Source organism: Medicago truncatula, chromosome 5 (assembly GCF_003473485.1).
Source record: "Medicago truncatula cultivar Jemalong A17 chromosome 5, MtrunA17r5.0-ANR, whole genome shotgun sequence".
Classification (NCBI taxonomy): Eukaryota; Viridiplantae; Streptophyta; class Magnoliopsida; order Fabales; family Fabaceae; genus Medicago; species Medicago truncatula.
In genome coordinates, this window is record NC_053046.1 from 26,830,797 (window position 1) to 26,853,172 (window position 22,376).

The 22,376-nt window shown below is 33.2% G+C and overlaps 1 protein-coding gene and 1 long non-coding RNA gene across 2 annotated transcripts; both read left to right on the forward strand.

The window, feature by feature from the left end:
• The first annotated feature begins 2,529 nt into the window (after positions 1-2,529).
• Positions 2,530-4,844, forward strand: LOC112421887 (uncharacterized). Its single transcript, XR_003012259.2, has 3 exons — positions 2,530-2,906; positions 3,631-3,708; positions 4,365-4,844. It is a non-coding gene; the product is annotated as an uncharacterized lncRNA (long non-coding RNA).
• A 3,456-nt stretch (positions 4,845-8,300) lies between these two features.
• Positions 8,301-9,869, forward strand: LOC11435441 (auxin response factor 17). Its single transcript, XM_024784878.1, has 2 exons — positions 8,301-9,242; positions 9,678-9,869. The coding sequence occupies exons 1-2, from the start codon at positions 8,301-8,303 to the stop codon at positions 9,867-9,869; spliced, it is 1,134 nt and encodes a 377-aa protein (XP_024640646.1).
• The last annotated feature ends 12,507 nt before the right edge of the window (positions 9,870-22,376 follow it).

The following is a 22,376-nucleotide window of genomic DNA, read 5'->3' on the forward strand; positions in this document are numbered from 1 at the left end:
GGTCATTACCGGTTGTATAGTTCGTGATTATTTAAACCTCTGCATAGTGAATGCCACACTAGCCAATTTAAGAATACAATCTGGCTTTTCCATGTCTGAGATGAAATTTCAGTTATCCACTCCAAATCTCTGTACCTTTGTTTATCGCGGGTATGATCCTTTACAGAAACTTTGTGAGAGCAATATAAATCTCTCTTCTATCGAACATGTAAATCTTAATGTAGAAATGTGGGTAACTTACATAGAGTCTCCTTTGTTTCTACTCAACTGGCTGGTTGAGCTTGGAAATATGAAATCATTGTCAGTCACTTCAAGAACACTTAAGGTAATTTAGCGAATATTTGTTTTGAGAAAATTTAGTAATTTTAACTTTTTATTACAACATAATTTTTTCTTCCATATATGCTGATTTAGAGTCTTCTGTCACATTGATTAGGTTCTCTCCCTAGTTCCAAATTTATTGAAGGTTGAGTTCCCTACCTTGTATAACTTGAAGTCACTTAAAGTAGAAATGGGAGGTTCATCCATACCTAAGGGATTAGTGGAATTTTTGCTTCAAAATGCACCATCAGCAAAGGTTGACATCTTACCTCATTAAGGTAAATGTCCTTACAATTTGTAAAACACAATTTTTCTGGTTTGATTTTTGCCTTCTTTTATTTTTCATTTCCGTTGGCCCCCATTTACATGTTTGATAGAATGTTTACATGTTTGATAGAATGTTGATTATATTGTCTAACTCATTTGAATTTTTCCTCACACATGCTTGATAGAATGTTAAGTTGATGAGTTTTGGAATTATTTTGTTCTTATTTTCATATTGATTGGTATCAGCTTTTGTATTATTGTCTGATAAAATGAAAATGGCCTACTTATGTGAATACTATCTATTTTCTTGATTTTTGGATGTGTCTAGTAATGTTTAAATGACTTGCTTGTTGGTGTTCATGTATGGTTTCTAATATGAATTTGTGGGAAACGAATACAATTTCATACTCTTAATGGTGTTATTTTTTCAGTTGATGGGTTTTGCAGAAAAATCTGGCTGGATGATACTATCTAGTGAACGCTGAGGTGCAGTAGTTTTCACAGGAGATTAATACGAAGAATTTTTCCAAGAGAAATATTTACCTAGCTAGATAGCATATTTAAAAATAAATTATTTTCCTACGACTTAGTAAAATTTTCTTTTTATTTTTGTTTCATTTATTATACTTTAAGGGAATTTATATATTTCAATATTTTTTCCTGTGACATTGAATAGTTGTCTCCCAAGTAAGACACACAAGGGGAGAAAAAGAAATCCACTATTAACATCGTTATTAAGTTTGATCGCTTTAAACAACTAGCAGGATTCCAGCAAAGTTATGAAGGAGTTAATGGTTTTGGCAGGAATTCTTGAGCACAAAACCATCACTGAATAAGTTTGAGAAACCTAAACTCTTTTGAAGCAGCTTATCTTTAAATTCAAACAAGTTTTTGTACTGTCTAACTTACATCCAAAAATAAGTAGATTATTAACATTGTAAAAATGTTTTAATAGGCAATGAAATTCCTTTATAACTTTCACAAGCTTAATTAGACAACTGATGATAATATGTGCATTCTCAATAACTCCTCACAATTCTTTCTTCTTTCCAAAACTTACATGTTTGTCATCATCTTCGTCACAAAAAAAACTATGAATAGATTGGTAATACATTGTGAATAACAAAAAGATTGCACCATAAAAAGATTGCTTGGACTAGCTGGAAGAATTTGTGCAGACTAAGCATATGGGTGGACTTGGAGTACAAAATTAGGAGTTATTCAACGTGGCTTTGCTCACCGATATGGAGATGGAGGTACCTTTGTGAGGAGGAAGCGGTTTGGCATCCCTTATGGGAATTCCTTTGGTAATTGGGTCACTACAAGTCAGTGCAGTAATATATAGTTCAAACGTCTTACTTTGGTGTAGATATTTGAAGCTTTTAGACTGCTGCATACCAGATTGAGAGGATTGGTTTGTTAATTCGATTCGTCATCGGATAGGAGATGGGAATGACTCTCACTTCTAGCTTCAAAGATGGGTAGGTGATTTTAGTATTAAAGATAAATTTCCTAGACTTTTCTCTATCTGTGTTTCAACAGAAAATTGCAACTTTGGATGCCCTAAAGGTGAGAGGAATTATCGATTATAACATTGGCATTCCTTGTGTTTTCTGCTTAAATTATGATGAAAGTTGCAACCATCTCTTTATCTCATCTCCGTTTGCTAATTCTGATGATAGTGTCAGAGCGGTCAGGTGTGTGGATCATTTTGTTAAACATGGATGCCTTTTAAAATAGAAGCAAGGAATAATCACTACAAGAAAAGTGCCCTGTCCCTACGGCCATTTTCTAAAGCGGGGTAGTTTTTACCAACAGACATATGAAAAACCGTCACTAGCTAAAACCATTTTATTTATTTTATTATTTCTATTATATTATTATATAATTATTATTGTTATATTTCTATTTGGTGGAATTTTTTTTCACAAACACGTACCATTCACACGCTCATCAATCTCAAATCTCACAAACTCAAAATCGTTTTTTCTCGATCAAACTCAAAATTCACACTTCATCTATCTCAAATCTCACAAACTCCATTGATCTCAAACCTCACAAACCTCATCAATCTCACCTCAACAATCTTCTCAAACAAGCTCTGAATCGATTCCCTACTGTATCGATTTTCAAATCGATTTTGTTCTTCATATATTTTGTTCAAATCGATTTAGAGATCTTCAAATCGATTTTGCTCTTAATCGTTCTCAAGCTCACAAACTACATCAATCATCAAATCTCACAAACTGTATCGATCTCAATCGTCGCCTTCATCGACCGCCGATCTTCGAACTCGCTCTGGATCATTTTCAATCGTTGTGAGTAATTTTTGTTCTCTTTGTTTTAATTTTTGATATGAATGTGGTAATTAGGTATAGTGTTGTTATTCTTGAAATTAGTATACGTAGATGTGTTTTTTAACTAGATTTTGGGAAAATTTTGAAATCAGTTCATGTGTATGTATTTTTGAACTGGATTTTGGTAGAATTTTGGAATCAGTTTATGTGCGTGTGTTTTTGAACTGGATTTTGGGAAAAATTTTGAAATCAGATTATTTGTATGTGTTTTTGAACTGGATTTTGGTAGAATTGTGTTAACACTAGGATAATTGAGAATTGTGATAACATCAGGATAACTGAGATATGCTTTTTCTGCATAACTGTTTTAACATTAGAATGTGAATGTGTTTTTGAACTGGATTTTCGCAGAATTGTGTTAACATTAATTCAAACATGTATAAAGGAATCAGTATTGTGTCTTCACATACCTATAGGTATACTACATGGTTCCACTCATCTGGTTCCTTCTTTAGTTTGGATTGTATATGACCGTAGACTTTAATTCAATTCAAACATGTATAGAGGAATCAGTATTGTGTCTTCAAATATCCAATGGTTGTTCATCAAACAATTGTCTATGTATCATTTGATCGTTTGTAAGTGATATAGTCTGCAATAGATTGCTGTCCTCCAGCTCCATCAATATCAAAAGCTAAAGTAGGTTGCTAATGTTGTCATATAACTTTTTACGTTTCTATTGCAGGTTGCTAATGTTGTTCTGTGTCTGTCATAGTCTATGAGGATCACGGCAAACCAGCTTCGTTAGATTTAGCACTCAACCGTAAGTGGACTATGACTCTTTTGGATAAATAGATTAAAATACTTGGTATGATTATGTAGTGCAACTGATTTTGCATGAAGTATTACTGTTGAATTTATTACTAGCTAGCTACGAAACCTCGAGAGATTTTTGGGTTTTATAAGCTTTATTGGCTCATAAATAAGGTGCAGAGCTCACGGCTCGACTCTCTCCTGTTTTATCCAATGGATAAGAGTTGGATATCAAATAAATCTATAACTAAGGAGGAGTACATTAGAGGGGTTTAAAGTTTTATGAGTTTTGCTTTTGCTAACTCATCCAAAAATGGAAAAAAAATTTGTCCCTGCAAAAAATGTGTCAATTGCTACAAGCGTTCTCGGATGGATGTCTATGAACATGTTATCAATCATGGCTTTCTAAAAGGTTATATTCATTGGATCTTTCATGGTGAGAAAGACAACCCTTCTAACCCTCCATGTGCATCTGAAGTAATCTCGTATGGATGTACACGCACACACCCGAAATTTGCATTTCTATCTACACAACAGAATTGCATCAGTATACTCACTCTAAATTTTGAAAAGAAAAATAATGCTTGTAAGTGAAAACAATGAAGTCAGACACAACTTTTACAGAAGTTAAACTAATTTTCACTGAGTTTCTAATTGTGACTGCAGACCAATATTGCACAGATACCTCACTTGCTGCCCTGTTAATTGAGGCAACAAGTCATCTGATACAGATAAATGGTCATGCCTGGCTCCCTGCATGCCAGCTGAAAAAGTGTCAGAATCCAACCATGTTTGGTTCAAGGATCCCATTGTTGAATTAGGTAACTCTGGCATGGCAATGAAAGGGGAAGCTGGTGGTGGAGGCGGTAATTGAGGCACGGTAATTGGCGGAGAAGAATATGGAATTTGTTGGGGGGAAGAATACTGAGCATGATCTAGTGCAGTCATGTTGCAAGCTTCAACCAGCCAAGGATTGAATATGTTTGTATTTTGCAAGATTTTAGATCCATCCTAGTTAACCTATGATAAAGAGATAAAAAATGGTAAGAATCAATAGCAATCATTTGAAATATTTGATAGCTTAGTGAATATTTGTATTTACACATCAAAAGTTTCTTATCAATTGATAACATGAGTCAAAATCAAGATCCTACTTAGCAATAGGAGTGTTTACAATGAGAAATGCTTAGAAGGTTCTTAAACTTCATTACTATTTCTTAAAGAATATCACTATTGAAGCAAGTTAAGTTATACAAACAATCGATTAAGTCTATAATAACAAACAATCGTATCTAAAATGTAATCTGATTACCTAAAGTATACATTTAACATCAGTTGAAATCGACTTTTCATTATTGAAGCAAATTAACAAACAATAGATTCACTACCACAAAATACCCCCTTTAATAACATTCATTTAAAATGTAATCTGATTACCTAAAGTATACATTAAGTGTTATGAGATGTCTATCAAGTGCAAGAACAAGGGAAATAATAATGTTGGAGATGGAGACTCTAATGATTTTTTATCGCAAAATTTTAGAATTACATTTAGAACTTATTCTATACGGCACAAAGCTAGCTTACATTCCAAACAGAAGAATCTACTGTGTCTCCAAATTTTATATATCTATCTAGTTATTGTTTCAACATCTAAATTAATCATGTATCCACTTCAACATTCATATTTATCAAACAAATTATGAAATTATGGATTCATTATGCAATTAAAATAAGAAAGCATATGCACCTCAAGAATGCGCCAATTAGGGACATTACAAGAATAATTAAAGACAGTAGAGATTGTCCCCTTAGGATGATAATATGTCTTTGAATTTGAAGATTCATCTTTCTTCAAAGTAAGTTTGACTCTCATTCCAGATTCCCAACCAATCTTCATGGCATCATCTACAACCTTAGCAATTAGCATCCATCACGAAATCACACCAATTCCTAGCTGTTGGATAATACACAACTTCAAACTCCATGTTCTTGTCCGCAAATTCCACTGCATTCAAAACCGCACTCTCAGTTAAATTCCTGCCTCTTTCACCCGCTTCAGCTGCAAGGAAGTTAGTGTTCCTGCGAATTCAAACTAATATCTTTCCGGCAGAGTTTTTCATGAAAACAACAGAATCTTTGGCTACGAGTTTCTTCTCTTTCCGAAAGTGAGACCAGCCAGTACGTAGTCTACTGTTTTTCACGTAGGTGCAACCCCATTCTTGGCTTTTAAGGTCGGTGACAATGATGATTTGAGACTTCTCCAGGTCAAGCTTTGGAAAGATCAAGTCAGCGCATTCATGAGATATATTGAATACAGATTTAGTTTCAGTTGTTGTGAGAGTTTTGAAATAGGAAACAAGATTGTTTCCATCGTCGTCTTCTTGGCCGGGAACAACAGGAGGAGGAGGAGGAGGTTCTTGGGCAGTTAGCGGAGTGAGGAGCAGTTTGGCGAAAACCTCGTCAGTGAGAGCATCAACAAAGAGATTAACGGCTGAAATGATGCATGGAAGAATCTGCAACAAGAAGAACAAGAACAAAAACATTACCCCGACAACGCAGTCATGGGCAAGGCTATTGTTTCCCCACGTTCAAAAATTAATTGTCTCTTTTTCTAATCTCATATTTGCAATGCAAGGTTGCAAATTTTTCTTGAAATAATCGGTTAGTAAATTTTTCAACTTGGAATATATTATGCTTCTGATGCGATACTGTGTAGGGTGAATGAGGTTAGGAAAAAGGGTGGAGAGGCAGAAGGGACTAATTTTCTTTTTTATCAAATAAATGTGCACGTCACAAGTTTATGATACAGCTATTTAAGAGGAATACCACTATTTTGCATGCTATCAATGTCACTAACAGAAAATCTCAAACTATCCATCATGCTTAGTAAAAGGTTTTGAAACAAGGCATTGCAGGAAGGCATTGATAGAGAATGCGACCAATATCATGTAGTTTCTTCTTTTCTTCGACATAAATAGTGTTATACATCTCATAAGACGCAATGCTGTTGATAATAAAGTTGACATCCTATTTTGCACAATTAATTTAGAATGGAATATATAATTGGCTAAGTGATGTATAGGAATCAGAATTAATATGGAAGATGTTCAATAAAGAAATATATGTGAAGCGTTGAGCTTGCAGGTAGACCAGATGGATCACGCCGGTATACTCGTGCCAATGACTCGACAAATATGAAAACCAAGCATAAACAAGCTTCATAAAAAACACCTTTGGGATTACAGATTGTAAGTCATAAATTGACCATTATATTTTTACTTGGATAACTTCCCCTCTGGTTTTATACTTCATTGATTTGCAGAAGTGGAAAGATAATCTCTTATTTTCAAATACTTCTTAAAAGTCCCTTAATATTTATAGAAATGCTTTTGGGAATAATTAGTAGATCTGTGCAGCTTACGCAGAAGTCAATTTATAACCAATATTCCAGGTTATATTTGCTTCATAAACATTACTATGCCGTCTTAATTTAAAGCGATACTGAGAAACTGATTGGTAATAAATTATATATACATGGAAGTGGTAGTATGAGGAAAAAGGGTTGGTAGTTATTTCCTAAACAAAACACTTTATATGCATAGCAAATTACATATAAATTTTCAACCTATAAATTACGGATACCACTATGATTCGGCATGTTTCGGAGTCTGACATGTATCGGTGTTCGACACTGATATGATACTTGTATGATACGCGACAGACAACCTCATACCGGAGTCCCAAAGATTTGTCTTTTTTACTTCGTTTCGATACTTCTTGGATCGGTGTCCGACCCTTGTATGACACTCATTCAACATGTATCCGACAACTCTGATAGGTGTCAAAATTATTTTTCTTAGCTTAGATAGACCTTGGACACATGAGAAATATCTACAACAATAAAGATGTGTGGGAGCAATGTTGATCAATGAAGGGGTTAAAGACTTTAAATTTGTTAATGTTTTAATTGTGTTGGTAGATGGATAAAGAAAAGGACAAATACTATCCTATTTGATTTTAGAACTTGTTAAAGAAATAAATTGCTCTAAATTATGCACATTTATATATTCTTATTCTTGATTTAGATCATTTTTTTGTCCCTATAAATTTTTGAACATGAGGTTTAGTCCCTGTTAAATTACAAATTGTTTAATTATTCTTAAACTTTAAAATTTTAGAATAATTTTTTAAAGACTTATTTAAATCATTATAAAAAGTTCAGTTGCAAAAAATTAACGAAAAATTTGAATAGTTCACATAAACAATCTCACAAGTGCTTACATGAGTAAATAAGTTCAAATGAGTCAATTAAAATCAACTTAGATATAAATAGATTTTAATACTTCTCATAAACTCATGTTAATTTAAAAAGATGGATAAGATAGACTATAACTGAAAAACTCATCCAAACCAGGCCCATGCTAATCCATGCAATCATCTATAACTGAAACACTATAAATAAACTCAAGAATTTTGTAACTAACTACTTCACACACAGTTTTCACTTTTATAACTAACACTTTCATACACCCAACAATACTCTCTCTCTCTCTCTCTCTCTCTCGCTCGCTCTCTCTCTCTCAGTGCAATAGCTCCACCATGTCTCTTCCTCTGCCACCTCGTGTGGACCCCAAAATATGGCAGATATGCGTTGGCCCCGACGTCAAGATTCCGAAGATTCACTCTAAAGTTTACTACTTCCCACGAGGTCATCTGGAACATGCATGTTCTTCCCCTACTGCTGCCACAAGAACCATTCTTGATCGTTACCGTTCATCCATTCCATGCATCGTCTCTTCCGTTGATCTCTTTGTTGATCCTCACACCGACGAGGTCTTTGCCAAACTGCTCCTGACTCCCGTAACTGACCAAGAACCCCCTCCTCCTGTAGTTCCCGGCCAAGAAGACGATGATGGAGACAATCTTGTTTCCTATGTCAAGACTCTCACACAATCTGATTGTACACGAGTATTATGCGTACCTATCGAATGCTCTAACTTGATCTTTCCAAAGCTTGATTTGGACAAGTCTCAGAGCATCACTGTCACCGACCTTAAAAACCAAGAATGGAGGTACACATATACCTATTCAAATTCCAGTAGATTACATACTGGCTGGTTAAACTTTGTACGAGAGAAGAAACTCGTCGCCAACGATTCTGTTGTTTTCATCAAAAACTCTGCCGGAAAGATATCTGTCGGAATTCGCAGGAACACCAAGTTCACTACAGATGAAGCGGCTGAAGGAAGCGAGAATTTAACTGATGAGATTAAGGTTTTGGATGCAGCGGAATTGGCGGAGAAGAACACAGCATTTGATGTTGTGTATTATCCGACAGCTAGTGGTTGGCGTGATTTTGTGGTGGATGCTAAGACTGTTGACGATGCCATGAAAATTGGTTGGAAATCTGGAATGAGAGTGAAGCTTCCTTTGAAGAAATATGAATCTTCAAATTCAAAGATGACAATTTCTCAGCTTAAGGGAACAATCTCTTTTGTCTTTAACCATTCTTCTAACGTCCCTAATTGGCGCATACTTGAGGTACATATGCTTTCTTCATTTGGTCTTATTATATTTCAAGTGTTTATAGTTGAATCCATAAAAAGATTATTTGATTGATAAATATGAGTGTTGAAGTTAATACATGAAACTATAATTAGATGATACTTGATGAGACAGAAAATTGTAACAGAATCTCCATCTGCAACATTTAGAATGGATTGTTTTTATATGCAGCTGCCTACTTGACTTGGTCCACCAGTGATATTCACTAAAAAATAGTTATGAAGTTTAAGAACCTTCTAAGCCTTTCTCATTGTAAATACTCCTAATGCTAAGTAGATCTTGATTTTGGCTCAGGTTATTAATTGATAAGAAACTTTTGATGTCTAAATACACATATATACTATTTATATTTTATCAAATATTTCAAATTATTGATATTGATTCTTCCTGTTTTTTATCTTTTTATCATAGGTTAACTGGGATGGACTTGATATCCCGCAGATTCCAAACCTAGTCAATCCTTGGCAGGTTGAAGTTTACAACATACATGCACCTTCGACTTCCTCCTCCACCGTCAACAATCCTAGACTTGCTGAGAGTTCATCCCCCCAACAAATTCCATATTCAATGCCAGGGACGAGTGGTACTTTGCCTGACACATAGCCAAACCTTGGCAGTCCTAACGGTGCTGACTCGTTGCTTCATAACCATAATAGGTCCAATGAGCCAAGCACCAAGTGAGGTATCTTCATTGGCATATCTGTGCAATATTGGTCTGCAGTCACAATTAGGAACTCGGTGAAAATTAGTTTAACTTCTGTAAAAGTTTTGTCTGACTTCATTGTTTTTACTTGCAAGCATTATTTTTCTTTTCAAATTTTAGAGTGAGTATACTGATGCAATTTTGTTGTGTAGATACAAATGAAAAGTATCGTGTGCGTGCGTGTACATCCATGCGAGATTACTTATTAGGTCAATAATTCTGTTGGACTCCCTTTGTTGGTTATTTCAGTTTGCTTTTGGGTTGGTTTTTATCCCTCAAGTCTTTACTTTCAGCTTGCATAAATGCCTTTGGGCTTGTAATCATTGGAAGTATATTCTTTGTTTTTTTTTCTTGAATCTTCTTTCTGTTATATTACTCATATCAGTCAATAAAAAAGAAATTTTATATGGCCACTTTTTGAACAATCAAAATAACTATAGATTTGTATCTAATATCTCAGAAACATCAAATGAAAGCAATCCAAACAGTTCATCCTGTTTCATATGTTCCCAGCTTGTGCCTTCCACTCAAATACAAATGAGTTTAGAAACTCGATTTAAACTTGAAATTTAAATCATTGTTGTGATTTTAGTGAATGAATGTAATGCTTAGTGTATGCATATGGTACTGAAATTTCTGATTGTATCTAGCTTCTCAAAATGCATCGAAAGAATAAACTTGAAGAAATATGGAGAGCAACATTAGAAGAAAGTGTGATGTGAAGTCAGAAGGTAGAACTAGTCAATCTTAACCCTGCAAGCGAAAAAGATATTTTCAAATTTTGAACCTGTAAACCTATACAGGTACTTGAAACAACAATTATATTCATTGTTTCTCTAACAATCCTACTTTTAGTGATTTGGTGGAAAATGATCGCTAGTTAGTTATTTAGAAGGTAACTAGTCGGTCACAACGAGGAACTACATATGAGAAACAAGAACTCAGAACTAGTTATCTAGAATTACATATGGTAAACAAGAGTTCAAAACTTCAAAAATCCAATGTAGACCCTCAGCTTTGAATGATGACGAGCTAGGATCATTGCCATTGCACCTTAATAGCAGAAATTATTAGAACTTTGAATAAACACTGCTTGTCAAAGATATGGGAAGGAAACAATGACATTTGTAGAAAAATTTATGAGTATTATTTTAAATGTTGAATAGAGTGCGTATACTATTCCGTTTATATTGACTGCGCTATACTTAACAAAGCGATAAATGGGCTGAATACAATTATTACAGATAATTACAGATACATGTAAAATTGAAACCCATGAAAGATGTCAACAATTACAAGAAAGTACATACCTAAATTGACATAGAATTAAGATTCCAATTATGCAACAGCAGTAAAAAAAAAAATTATGTATTTGCAAACATTTCATCATACCCTTCAACATGCATGTTCCTACAAGAATATAAATAAACAGATGATGAATGAGCTTAGATATGATAAAAGAGATGATCCAATTTTAAAGAAACAATGTCTGAGATCTTGTTGACAAGCCACATCAAAAGAACATTATTGGAACAAAATGGATGCTCTGAAACTAACCTAAGAAGCAAAATGGATCAGAAGTTATGCAAAGGTATGATAAGCATCTTATTTTATCTAGCAGCTCCAAGACCTGATAAATCTCAGAGTCTGATGGCATTCAGAAGTTATTTTAATCAGATCATCTGAATGAGTGACTCTAATAAAGGTCACCATCTGAGACATCAAAACCTCTGAAGCATCAGACTCAGATTAACCGACTCAGATGTTTTATATAAGTGGAAAGGTTTTATAACTGCTTTATTAATGTAACGCCCACTTTCGTTTAATTATTTATTTAATCGAGTTTAAGCGATTATATTATATTTTTATAATATATGTGTGAGTTTTGTTGAATTAAGATGATTTAGGTTGATTTGGATGATTTGATGTGTTTTGATGATTTGATGAGATTATGAGACTTATTTTATTGTTAAATAAAATAAGATTTGATAAGAAAATAAAAATATTTAGTTGAGGGCTGTTTTGAGATTTTAGATAGTATTGGGGGAGAAAGTGAGATAAGATAAGATATTAGGAAGATGTATATAAGAGATAGACCTAGTTTTAGAAAAAACATTGTTGTACGTACGTTTTTGGAGAAAAGGGAGAAAAACCAAGAGAAGAGCAAGAGAGACCTTGGAGGGCTGCGATTTCTACACAATAAGGTAAGGGTGAGACTAATAATTCAGTAATGTTAATTGTTGTAGTCCTGATGATTAATTGACAAAGTTATGATTGATTTAGAAGAGTTTTGGAATTATGTCAAAACCCTACAAATTGATGATCAAACGGTAAGATTGTGTTAGATTGATGTAGAAACCGTCCCATAACCTTAGAATATGTTTAGGATGAATTCTGGATTTGAAACTAGGCTTAGAACTATGTTAGATGATTATTTTCGTGTAGAAACTGCATTCTGTCCGAGCCAAAATTCATCGCTCGCCATAGCGAGCTATGATCCTCGCCTCGCGAGTGATGATGTTCATCGCTCGCCACGCGAGCCTTAACCCTTCGCCTCGCGAGTTACTTGGTGTAGCTCGCCACGGCGAGCAACCTTACTCGCCATAGCGAGCTTGACCAGAGAGCAAGTTGTTTTCTGAGTTTTTGACTTTTGAGTTGAACCTTAGATGCCTTTGAGTACCTTTAGGTGCCTACTATTGTTTAGAGATTGATTTAGAACGAGATTGAACCTGAAACAACCTTAGTTGGAATTCTGGCTTGTACTCGCCATGGCGAGCTGATGCTCTCGCCTCGCGAGCACTTCCAGAACTGAGTGTTTTTTAGGATTGTGAGACTTGAGTTGTTTGGATTAGTTAGGAAAGGAACTTTAGGTGCTAATGAGACCTAATAATGATATTGACTGAGAACTGAGAAGTTTTATGAATTGTTAAATGATTATGAAGTGAATTATGGATTGAAATATACTTGCTTGAATTATTGTTGAATGATCAATAAACTATTGAGAATGATTTGTTATTTAACCTGATGTGATTTGATTATGCTGCAATTGTTATTAAACTAAGTTGCATGAATATGAATAAGTTGATGATGAACTCCAAATTATTGGGAGTATAAGTGATAAGTTGATTAAGGTGTTTTGTTGTTAGAGTCCATGCATTAGCATTCATTGAGCTTTGTCCTCACTATGATAGGAGCTTTGTCCTCCACACGTTTTAGGAGCTTTGTCCTCCGCACGATTAAAGTATATTAATACTTATGATGACGATTGGTACCACATGCATATAAGTGTCTAAGTTGCATTGTCGCATTGTCAAGGTTTAAAGGTGTTTATGTTATTGAGGAAGATTGAAGTTATGATTATGTGATACTTGTTTATCAAAGATGCAAAGTTGATTAAGACTAATTATGATGTTAGTTATGATTTTTTGAATTATAATGATTGATATTATTGTATTATGAAATCTCACCCCTTCTGCTTGAAAATGTTGCTCTTCGTATGAGTAACTTGCAGGTGATCGTGCTTAGTGTGCAGTTGCTGTTTGTGAGTGGCCTTGCCTCACTGTGTCGTCTAGGTCGCTCTGATACGTAACGGGATGGGGTGTTTGATATGCATGCTTCATTCTCTTACGTGAACATTTACGACAATTATGTTATTTTTGATGTTGATTAACTGTTGAAACATTTTAACGGGGCCTACGTGCCAAAAACGATTTATGCTTTATGAAACAATTTTCCGCTGCAACGTTTAAGTTATTTGGTTAAATTGTTATTTAACTATTATTGGATTATGTTAAATGTGATATCCCGTTTGTTTATGTTGTTTACTCTGATAAATGTTTAAGAAATTTTCATATTGGGAAAACGGGGTGTTACAATTAACACTTGTCCCACTTATTTGGAATGAAGTTTGGAAGTTCATTAGATGTGGGTCTTAACTATTGGGTATTAACCATTTTTGACAATGATGGTTTACTTTGAATATTGTGTCTTGTGTCCCCTAAAGCATTAACTTTTGCCTTAACTCAAAATTATATGTGAAATGTTTTGAACAAACACTTTATATTCACTCTTTCACACACTTCACTCACATACCACACTTTAGTTCTCTAGCCTTCTCCGAAAAACAACCGCTTTAAAAAAACAAACCCTAAAAACCAAATCTCCATAATCATCATGGCTTCTTCATCTTCTCATTTTCCGGTTCAGATAGGTTCTGATGAAAACATGATCATGAAGCCTATAACGATGCCTATTCCAGAAGATAAACTAAAAGTTCTTCCAGAATTAATTTTACGTATATCACATTGTATTATTATTGTATTGAATGTAATTAAATTGTTATGTTAACAAAATATATAAAATGCTTGTAACTATAGATATAATACCTTACGTATACATTATTTTTCTCTAAGGAGAAAAAAATTAAATATATTACAAATTAATTTTCATTAAAAAAATATTAGTCATATTTTGTTAAGCTTTGAATATACACACATATTCAAAATTCATTACGTAGTAGTAATTAATATATCTATTACATATAAACTATATAAATATTCTTTTTTATGAATCAAAAGCAATGGAAGACAGCAAGAGACGTCAAGACATCCCTACTAAATTGGCACCCCAAGACCGCCTCCACCTCTGCCACAATGCTCAAAAAAATTATGAAAAAAAGGAAAACTATAAGCAGGGGGGACCAAACCAGAACCCGCAAAATAGAAACAAAAAATCAGAAAGAAAAAAAAATCTAAAGACCTAAGGATCGGAGTCCAACCCGGTCTCTAAAAAATCGTGACCATGCCCAATCCAAAAAAATAACTTCATTGAGAAATGGTATGAGGATCACCCTTGAAGAGGGTATTGTATGCCGACCTATTAAGGGCTTTATGTTGCTTCTTTGTCAAAATTGGCCTAAAAGGAGCATTATTTTCATCTTTTTATTCCAACACTTGCCTCAGTAAATCGAGATCTTTACGAAGTGTAGGACAAACATCACCAGTGTTTACCTTTTCAGTTTGCGTCACCGAAGTCGAACTCGCGAGAGAAGAGAAAGTGTTACTCCTCTCGACAATCATCTCTTTCTTCAAAGGTGTGACACATTCCAAAATAGGCCTTTCAATTAGAGCAACCATATCAAAACAGGACCGCACAATCTCATCTGCAACATTTGCTAAAGCAACGTGAAAAGAAGTGTCTTCCTTATGTGCATGTGTTTCCTGAACTACCTCGACTGCGTCTACAGTATTCTTCAAGTCAATAATTTTTGGAGACTCCTTGGGAACTTCTGCGATAGTCGCTGGAACAACAACTCAGTCACATTGTATTTGTTATGCACCAGCAGATGTACCCACGCGACCTGTGGTTGGTGTCTCATCGCATCAATATGTTATCTTGGTTACTCAAAATGAGTAAATGGTACATTAGTGCTTGCCTTATCTATTTCTCCGTCTGCAAAATCAGTCCCATGATATGCGTGCACTTCCTTCTGATGAGGATGAGGACTATCTAGTGTCGTAGCATCAAAAGCTTTGGATGAGCCAATACTGGATAGATTATCCTTTGATTTCCATCCTTGTGACTGCGTCTAATAATGCTCAGTTTTTTCCCTTTGTCAACTGGATGAATCTTCTCTAGTTTGTCCGATCTGTTCGGAGTAACCACCAACAAGATTTTACATTATGGCCAATACTTTTACAATGAATGCAAAACTCAGGCAGTCCCTCGTATTCAATTTCTGCTGGAAATGCATAACCTTTCTGTTCTGGAAAGGTCTAAGTCCACAAACACCTTGGCATAGTGACCAAACAACCTGTTCTTAGTAACATATCGACTAAAAACGGTGTCCCGATAGCTCTTGCTATTTCATACAATGTTCTCTCCACCCAATATTCCTGTGGTAATTCCCATAGTTGAATTCAAGCTTGAGTATGTGTGTGACGTTTTGTATGAGCATTAAATTCGTTCGTCCATTCAAATAGACGCATCACACCCGGCTTCAAATTGACCATGCCTAGTGCCCATACTGCCCGCAAGTCTTCATAGGTAGCAAAACAGAACTCATAATACCCATGGCCCAGGGAACTCATAAACTATATAAATATAAAATCAGTCTATGTGTTTAAGACTCTTTCAAAATTACTATACGTTAATTACTTTTTAACATGACTCAAAAGTAATTTTTTATTATAATATTTATTATTTATTTAAAAAAATTGTGTCATTGTTTCATGATTAATTGAATGATAATTTTTAAAAATCAACATACATTTTTGACAAATTATGACACTAAACTCTTCCAAAGTGAAACATTGGCAATTTATTTCGCATAAATAATTTTTTACATACATTCTTCAAGCTTCCATCAAATTTCTAGCTTCCAAATCAAATCATAAGCATGAGATACAAGCCCTCAATGTAGGACACAAGGACTAAAACGAAATTGGGGTTTGATTTGTCGTTAGAATAAGTTTTCTAGTTCTAAGTGTGATGCTAGATATTGGTGATTTGGGGTTGTACTTATCTATCTCCCTTTTCATACACTATGGTTGCCTATCCTATCCTAATCTATTTTAAGTTTGAAAATTGATGCTTGAATGAGAATATGTAGAAGAATGAGATGAAAAAGGATGATGAATCATGGGGTAGTGGGAACAGAGAGAAAGTGGATAGGTTAGATGGAAGAGTGGAAAGAGAGAGAAAAATCTGTACACATTTTCTTTTTCTTTCTTTTATTATTTTTTATTTTTAAAAAAATAAAATAAAATGAAACGGTGTGTTTCAAACAGTGTCCCGATTGCCTCTGCAATTTCATACAATGTTCTCTCTATCCAATATTCCTGCGGTAATTCCCACAGTCGAATCCAAGCTTGAGTATGTGTCTAATATTGTGTATGAGCATTAAATTCTTTTGTCCATTACGCATCACACCCAGCTTCAAATTGACCATGCCTAATGCCCATACTGCTCCAAAGTCTTCATAGGTAGCAAAAGAGAACTCATAATACCCACGACCCAGGGAACTCATAAGTTATATAAATATAAAATCAATCTATGTGTTTAAGACTCTTTCAAAATTACTATATGTTGGTTAAAAAATTACTTTTTAACCTGAATCAAAAGTAATTTTTTATTATAATATTTACTATTTATTTTAAAATTTTGTGTCATTGTTTCATGATTAATTGAATAATAATTTTGAAATTTAAAAAAGGGTTAATAGTGCTTTAACCCCCCGTAATATAGGTCATTTTCGGTTTTCCACCCTGTAAAAATTTTAATTTGGTTTTCGTCCTTGTAATTTGAAGATTTTTGGTTTTGGACCTTCATGGAAAATTTCGCCCCTTGTAATTTGAGAAAATTTCGGTTTATGCCCCAAAAATTTGAGAAAAGTTTGGTTTACACCCTGTTAATTTGAGCGAATTTCGGTTTAACCCCCTGCCATATCGTCGATTTTGTACTGTCAAAATTCATGAAGGTCCAAAACCAAAAATCTTCAAATTACAAGGACGAAAACCAAATTAAAATTTTTACAGGGTGGAAAACCGAAAATGACCTATATTACGGGGGGTTAAAGCACTATTAACCCTTTAAAAAATCAAAGAACATTTTTGGCAAATTATGACACTAAACTCTTCCAAAGTGAAATATCGGCAATTTTTTTACATAAGTCAAGTGTATTTGGTCTAAATTTAGACTACATACATTTGACTTTCGGATTCATTTTAAAAAATAAAAAGGTGATTTCATTTTTAGATGTAACTATTTAATACAAAAAGAACAGTTTTGATTGATTACTAAAATTTCACTATTTTATTGGAACTTGGACCAGATACTTAGACTAGTAAACATTAATGAATAATTAAAAATGTTCATACAATAAAAAAAACTATTAAAACATAAATTTTTTATTATAATTAAATTTAATAAATTATTAAACGCATATTATAATTAACATTTATGAAATTTTATATTTTAAAAATTATTCAATGACAAACATTTGTTTGACTTAAGAATGACTAGTTTATTTTATTGTCTTCTTAAACATATTTCTCAATATAAAGTCACATGACAATATATAATCTGTAAGACCGATATATTTTAAATTATGAGGCATTAGTTTTACTATAGAAACCAATATATACTAAAATAAACTTAACATATATAAAGCCCATATAAAATTATTTTATTTTATTTTTGAAAATTCCTTGTAACTAGTATAGCCCATATGATATTGTATTTAAGTTTATAAATTGAAAATTGTTTGCGATTTTTAAATTGGGCCTCCAAAACTAAACATGGTGTAGTCAAAAGCCCAAAATGTAGGTTATATATTTCTAAGGCAAACCCTAATTACAAAGACATCTTATACCAAGTACACAAATCAGACGCCGATCTCATTTATTCTTTCTTCTTCACAAGTTGCAAGTTTTTTCATTTTTTCTTTCTTCTTTTGCTTGCAACTTTCTATGTACTTTCTTACACCTTTCTTTTCTAATTAAAAGTTTATTCTATAACAAAGTTTCGTAAGTTCAAGCAACAAAAAAAATATTAGGTGATCTCTCCAATTTATATTAATTCATGTTGTGAATTTCATCACATGCTCAAATACAAATGGATCTGTCCATCAAAATTGTACCGTACCATTAAAAAATATGGTTTTTCATATTGAATTTCACATATCAACAAATTGAATCGATGAAGTACCAAATAACTATCATCAAATTAGTTTGCAGCATTCTCTGCATCTTTTCCTTTTGATCACCACCTGTGAAGTCCATGCCAATATTAAATTGTTATGTTAACAAAGAATATAAAATGCTTGTAACTATAAGATATATTACCATATGTATACATATTTTTATTCTAAAGAGAAAACAAATTAATTTTCATTAAAACAAATATTAGTCATATTTTGTTAAGCTTTGAATATACGTACATATTTAAATTTTATTAAGTAGTAGTAATTAATATATCTATTACATATAAATTATATTAACAAAATATTTGATGAATCAAAAGAAAAGGAAGATTGCAACAGGCGTCAAAACATCCCAACAAAGTTGGCACCCCAAGACCGCCTCCACCACTGCCACCATGCTCCGAAAATTTTATTAAAAAAAGGAAAACTTTACAAGCAAGGGGATCAAACCAGAACCCTCCAAATAGAAACAAAAACAAACTGGAGACCTAAGGATCATAGCCCATCCGGGTCTCTAAATAATTGTGACCATGTCCAATCCAAAAAAATAACTTCATTGAGAAGTGGTATGAGAATCACCCTTGGAACGGGTATTGTATACCGACTTATTAAGGGCTTAAAAGGAGAATTATTTTCATCTTTTTGTTCCAAAACTTGCTTCAGCAAATCAAGATCTTTATGAAGTGTAGGACAAATATCACCAGTGTTTACCTTCACAATTTGCGTCACCGAAGTCGAACTCACGGGAGAAGCGAAAGTGTTACTCCTCTCGACAATCATCTCTTTCTCCAAAGGTGTCACACGTTCCAAAATTGGTCTTTCTAGTTGAGCAACGATATCAAAACAGGGCCGTATAATCTCATCTCAAACATTCGCCAAAGCAAAGTGAAAAGAAGTGTCTTCCTTATGTGTATGTGTTTCCTGAAATACCTCTATTGTGTCTACACTACTATTCAAGTCAATAATATTTGGAGACTCCTTAGGAACTTCTGCGATAGTCGCAGGAACAACAGCTCTGTCACGCTGTATTTGTTGTGCACCAGAAGATGTACCCACGCGACCTGTGGTTGGAGTCTCCTCCGCATCAATATCGTTTGTTGGTTGCTCAGTGTGAGTAATTGGTACATTAGTGCTCGCCTTATGTGTTTGTCCGTCTGCAAAATCAGTCCATTGATATGCGTGCACCTCCTTCTAATGAGGATAAGGAATAGAAGTCCCTCATATTCAATTTCTGCTGGAAATGCATAACCTTCCTGTTCTACAAAGGTGTACGTCCACAAAGACCCTGGCATAGTGACCAAACAACCTGTTCTTGGTAACATTATCGATTAACAACGGTGTCCCGATAGCCCATGCTATTTCATACAAAGTTCTCATCATCGAATATTCGTATGGTATTTCCCACAGTCAAATCCAAGTTTAAGTACGTGTCTAGCGTTTTGGATGACCATTAAATTCTTTTTTCCATGCAAATAGACGCATCACACCCGGCTTCAAATTGACCATGCCTAGTGCCCATACTTCTCGCAAGTCTCCATAGGTAGAAAAAGACAACATATAATACCCACGGCCCTGGGAACACATAAACTATATAATTATAAAATCAGTCTATATGTTTAAGACTCTTTCAAAATTATTATACGTTAATTACTTTTTATCATGAATCAAAGTAATTTTTTTATTATTAATATTTATTATTTATTTTATAATTTTGTGTCATTGTTTCATGATTTTTTTTTAGAGAGAATAAGAGCAGTATTATTCACTAATGTGATTGTTTCATGATTAATAGAATGATAATTTTTGAAAAATCAACAAACATTGTTGACAAATTATGACACTAAACTCTTTCAAAGTGAAATATTGGCAATTTTTTTATATAATTCAAGTGTATTTGGTATAAATTTAGACCACGTATATTTAAATTTTTTAATTCATTTTAAAAAATAAAAAGGTGATTTCAATTATAGATGTACTATTTATTACATAATGAACGGTTTAAATTGATTACTGAAATTTCACAATTTTATTGGAACTTGAACCATATATTTAGACCTAGTAATCATTAATAAATAATTCAGAATATTCATACAATAAACAAAACTATTAAAACATAAATTTTTTATTATAATTAAGTTTAATAAATTATTAAACGCATATTATAATTGACATTTATGAAATTTTATATTTTAAAAATTATTAAATGACAAACATTTGTTTGACTTAAGAATGACTAGTTTATTTTATTGTTTTCTTGACAATATATAATATGTAAGACCGATATATTTTAAATTACGAGGCATTAGTTTTACTATAGAAATCAATATATACTAAAATAAACTTAACATATATAAAGCCCATATAAATTTTTTTATTTTTTTTTTGAAAATTCCTTGTAACTAGTATAGCCCACATGATATTGATTTTAAGTTTATAAAGACCTTGAAAATTGTTTGCGATTTTTAAATTGGGCCTCCAAAACTGATCTGGTGTAGTCAAAAGCCCAAAATGTAGGTTATATATTTCTAAGGCAAACCTTAATTACAAAGACATCTTATACAAAGTACACAAATCAGCCGCCGATCTCATTTATTCTTTCTTCTTCACATGTTGCAAGTTTTTTCATTTTTTTCTTTCTTCTTTTGCTTGCAAGTTTCTGCTGTACTTTCTTACACCTTTCTTTTCTCATTAACAGTTTACTCTATAACAAAGTTTCATAAGTTCAAAAGCAACAACAGTTTATTCTATAACAAAGTTTCATAAGTTCAAAAGCAACAAAAAAAATATTGGGTGATCTCTTCAATTTATACTAATTCATGTTGTGAATTTCATCACACGCTCAAATACAAATGGATCTGTCCATCAAAATTGTGTCATACGATTCAAAAATATGGTTTTTCATATTGAATTTCACATTTCAACAAATTGAATCGACGAAGTACCAAATAACTATCATCAAATTAGTTTGCAGCATTCTCTGCATCTTTTCCTTTTGATCACCACCTAAAGTCCATGCCAATATTATATTCTTCCATCGAGTCCTTGGGAGTTTGAATCACCGCAATGGGATAACTTTAGTCCTTGTGGCGATTTTTAGTTGGTGTTATTGTTGATGTTGTTGTTGTTGGTGTTTACCATCTTTGGACCTTTTTCCTTAAAAAACGGGGATAACTTTAGTCTAGCATGAAATGGTGTGGTACTAGGTTACAGAGGTTAGTTTTGAACATTTAGGCGGTTGAGTACATATCTCCTTGTGAAATGTTTCTAAAGAATTCTCACGATTGGTTTGGTATCTGGTATCAGTGAGTTAAAGAACACTCACTCTCTTTGTCTATTTTGATAGGTTTCTGTTGCCGTGGGTTTTTTTGTCGTGTTATGTTTGTCCTTGTTTAGGTGTCTAGGTGGCCTGTTTTGATTTTAGTTGTATTGTATTACCTTTAAACTAACAACACAAAAAATTAGTTATATATCATGTCCGTAAAACAAATGTTCAATATAGTTATCAAAACACTCATAAATTTTTGAATGACATAATTTTTTTTTGTAAATCTCAATAAATGTTTAATATTTTTATTTATAGTTTATCTTTACCCTTAATGAAAATATTCTTTTACGTATATCACATTGTATGTTTATTGTATTGAATGTAATTAAATTGTTATGTTAAAAAAGAATATAAAATTCTTGTAACTATAAGATATATTAC

Coding starts and splice junctions, on each gene's coding strand:
- LOC11435441 (XM_024784878.1), top strand. CDS start 8,301: ATGTCTCTTCCTCTGCCACCTCGTGTGGACCCCAAAATATGGCAGATA. Junction 9,243..9,677: donor CTAATTGGCGCATACTTGAG/GTACATATGCTT, acceptor TTTTTATCATAG/GTTAACTGGGATGGACTTGA.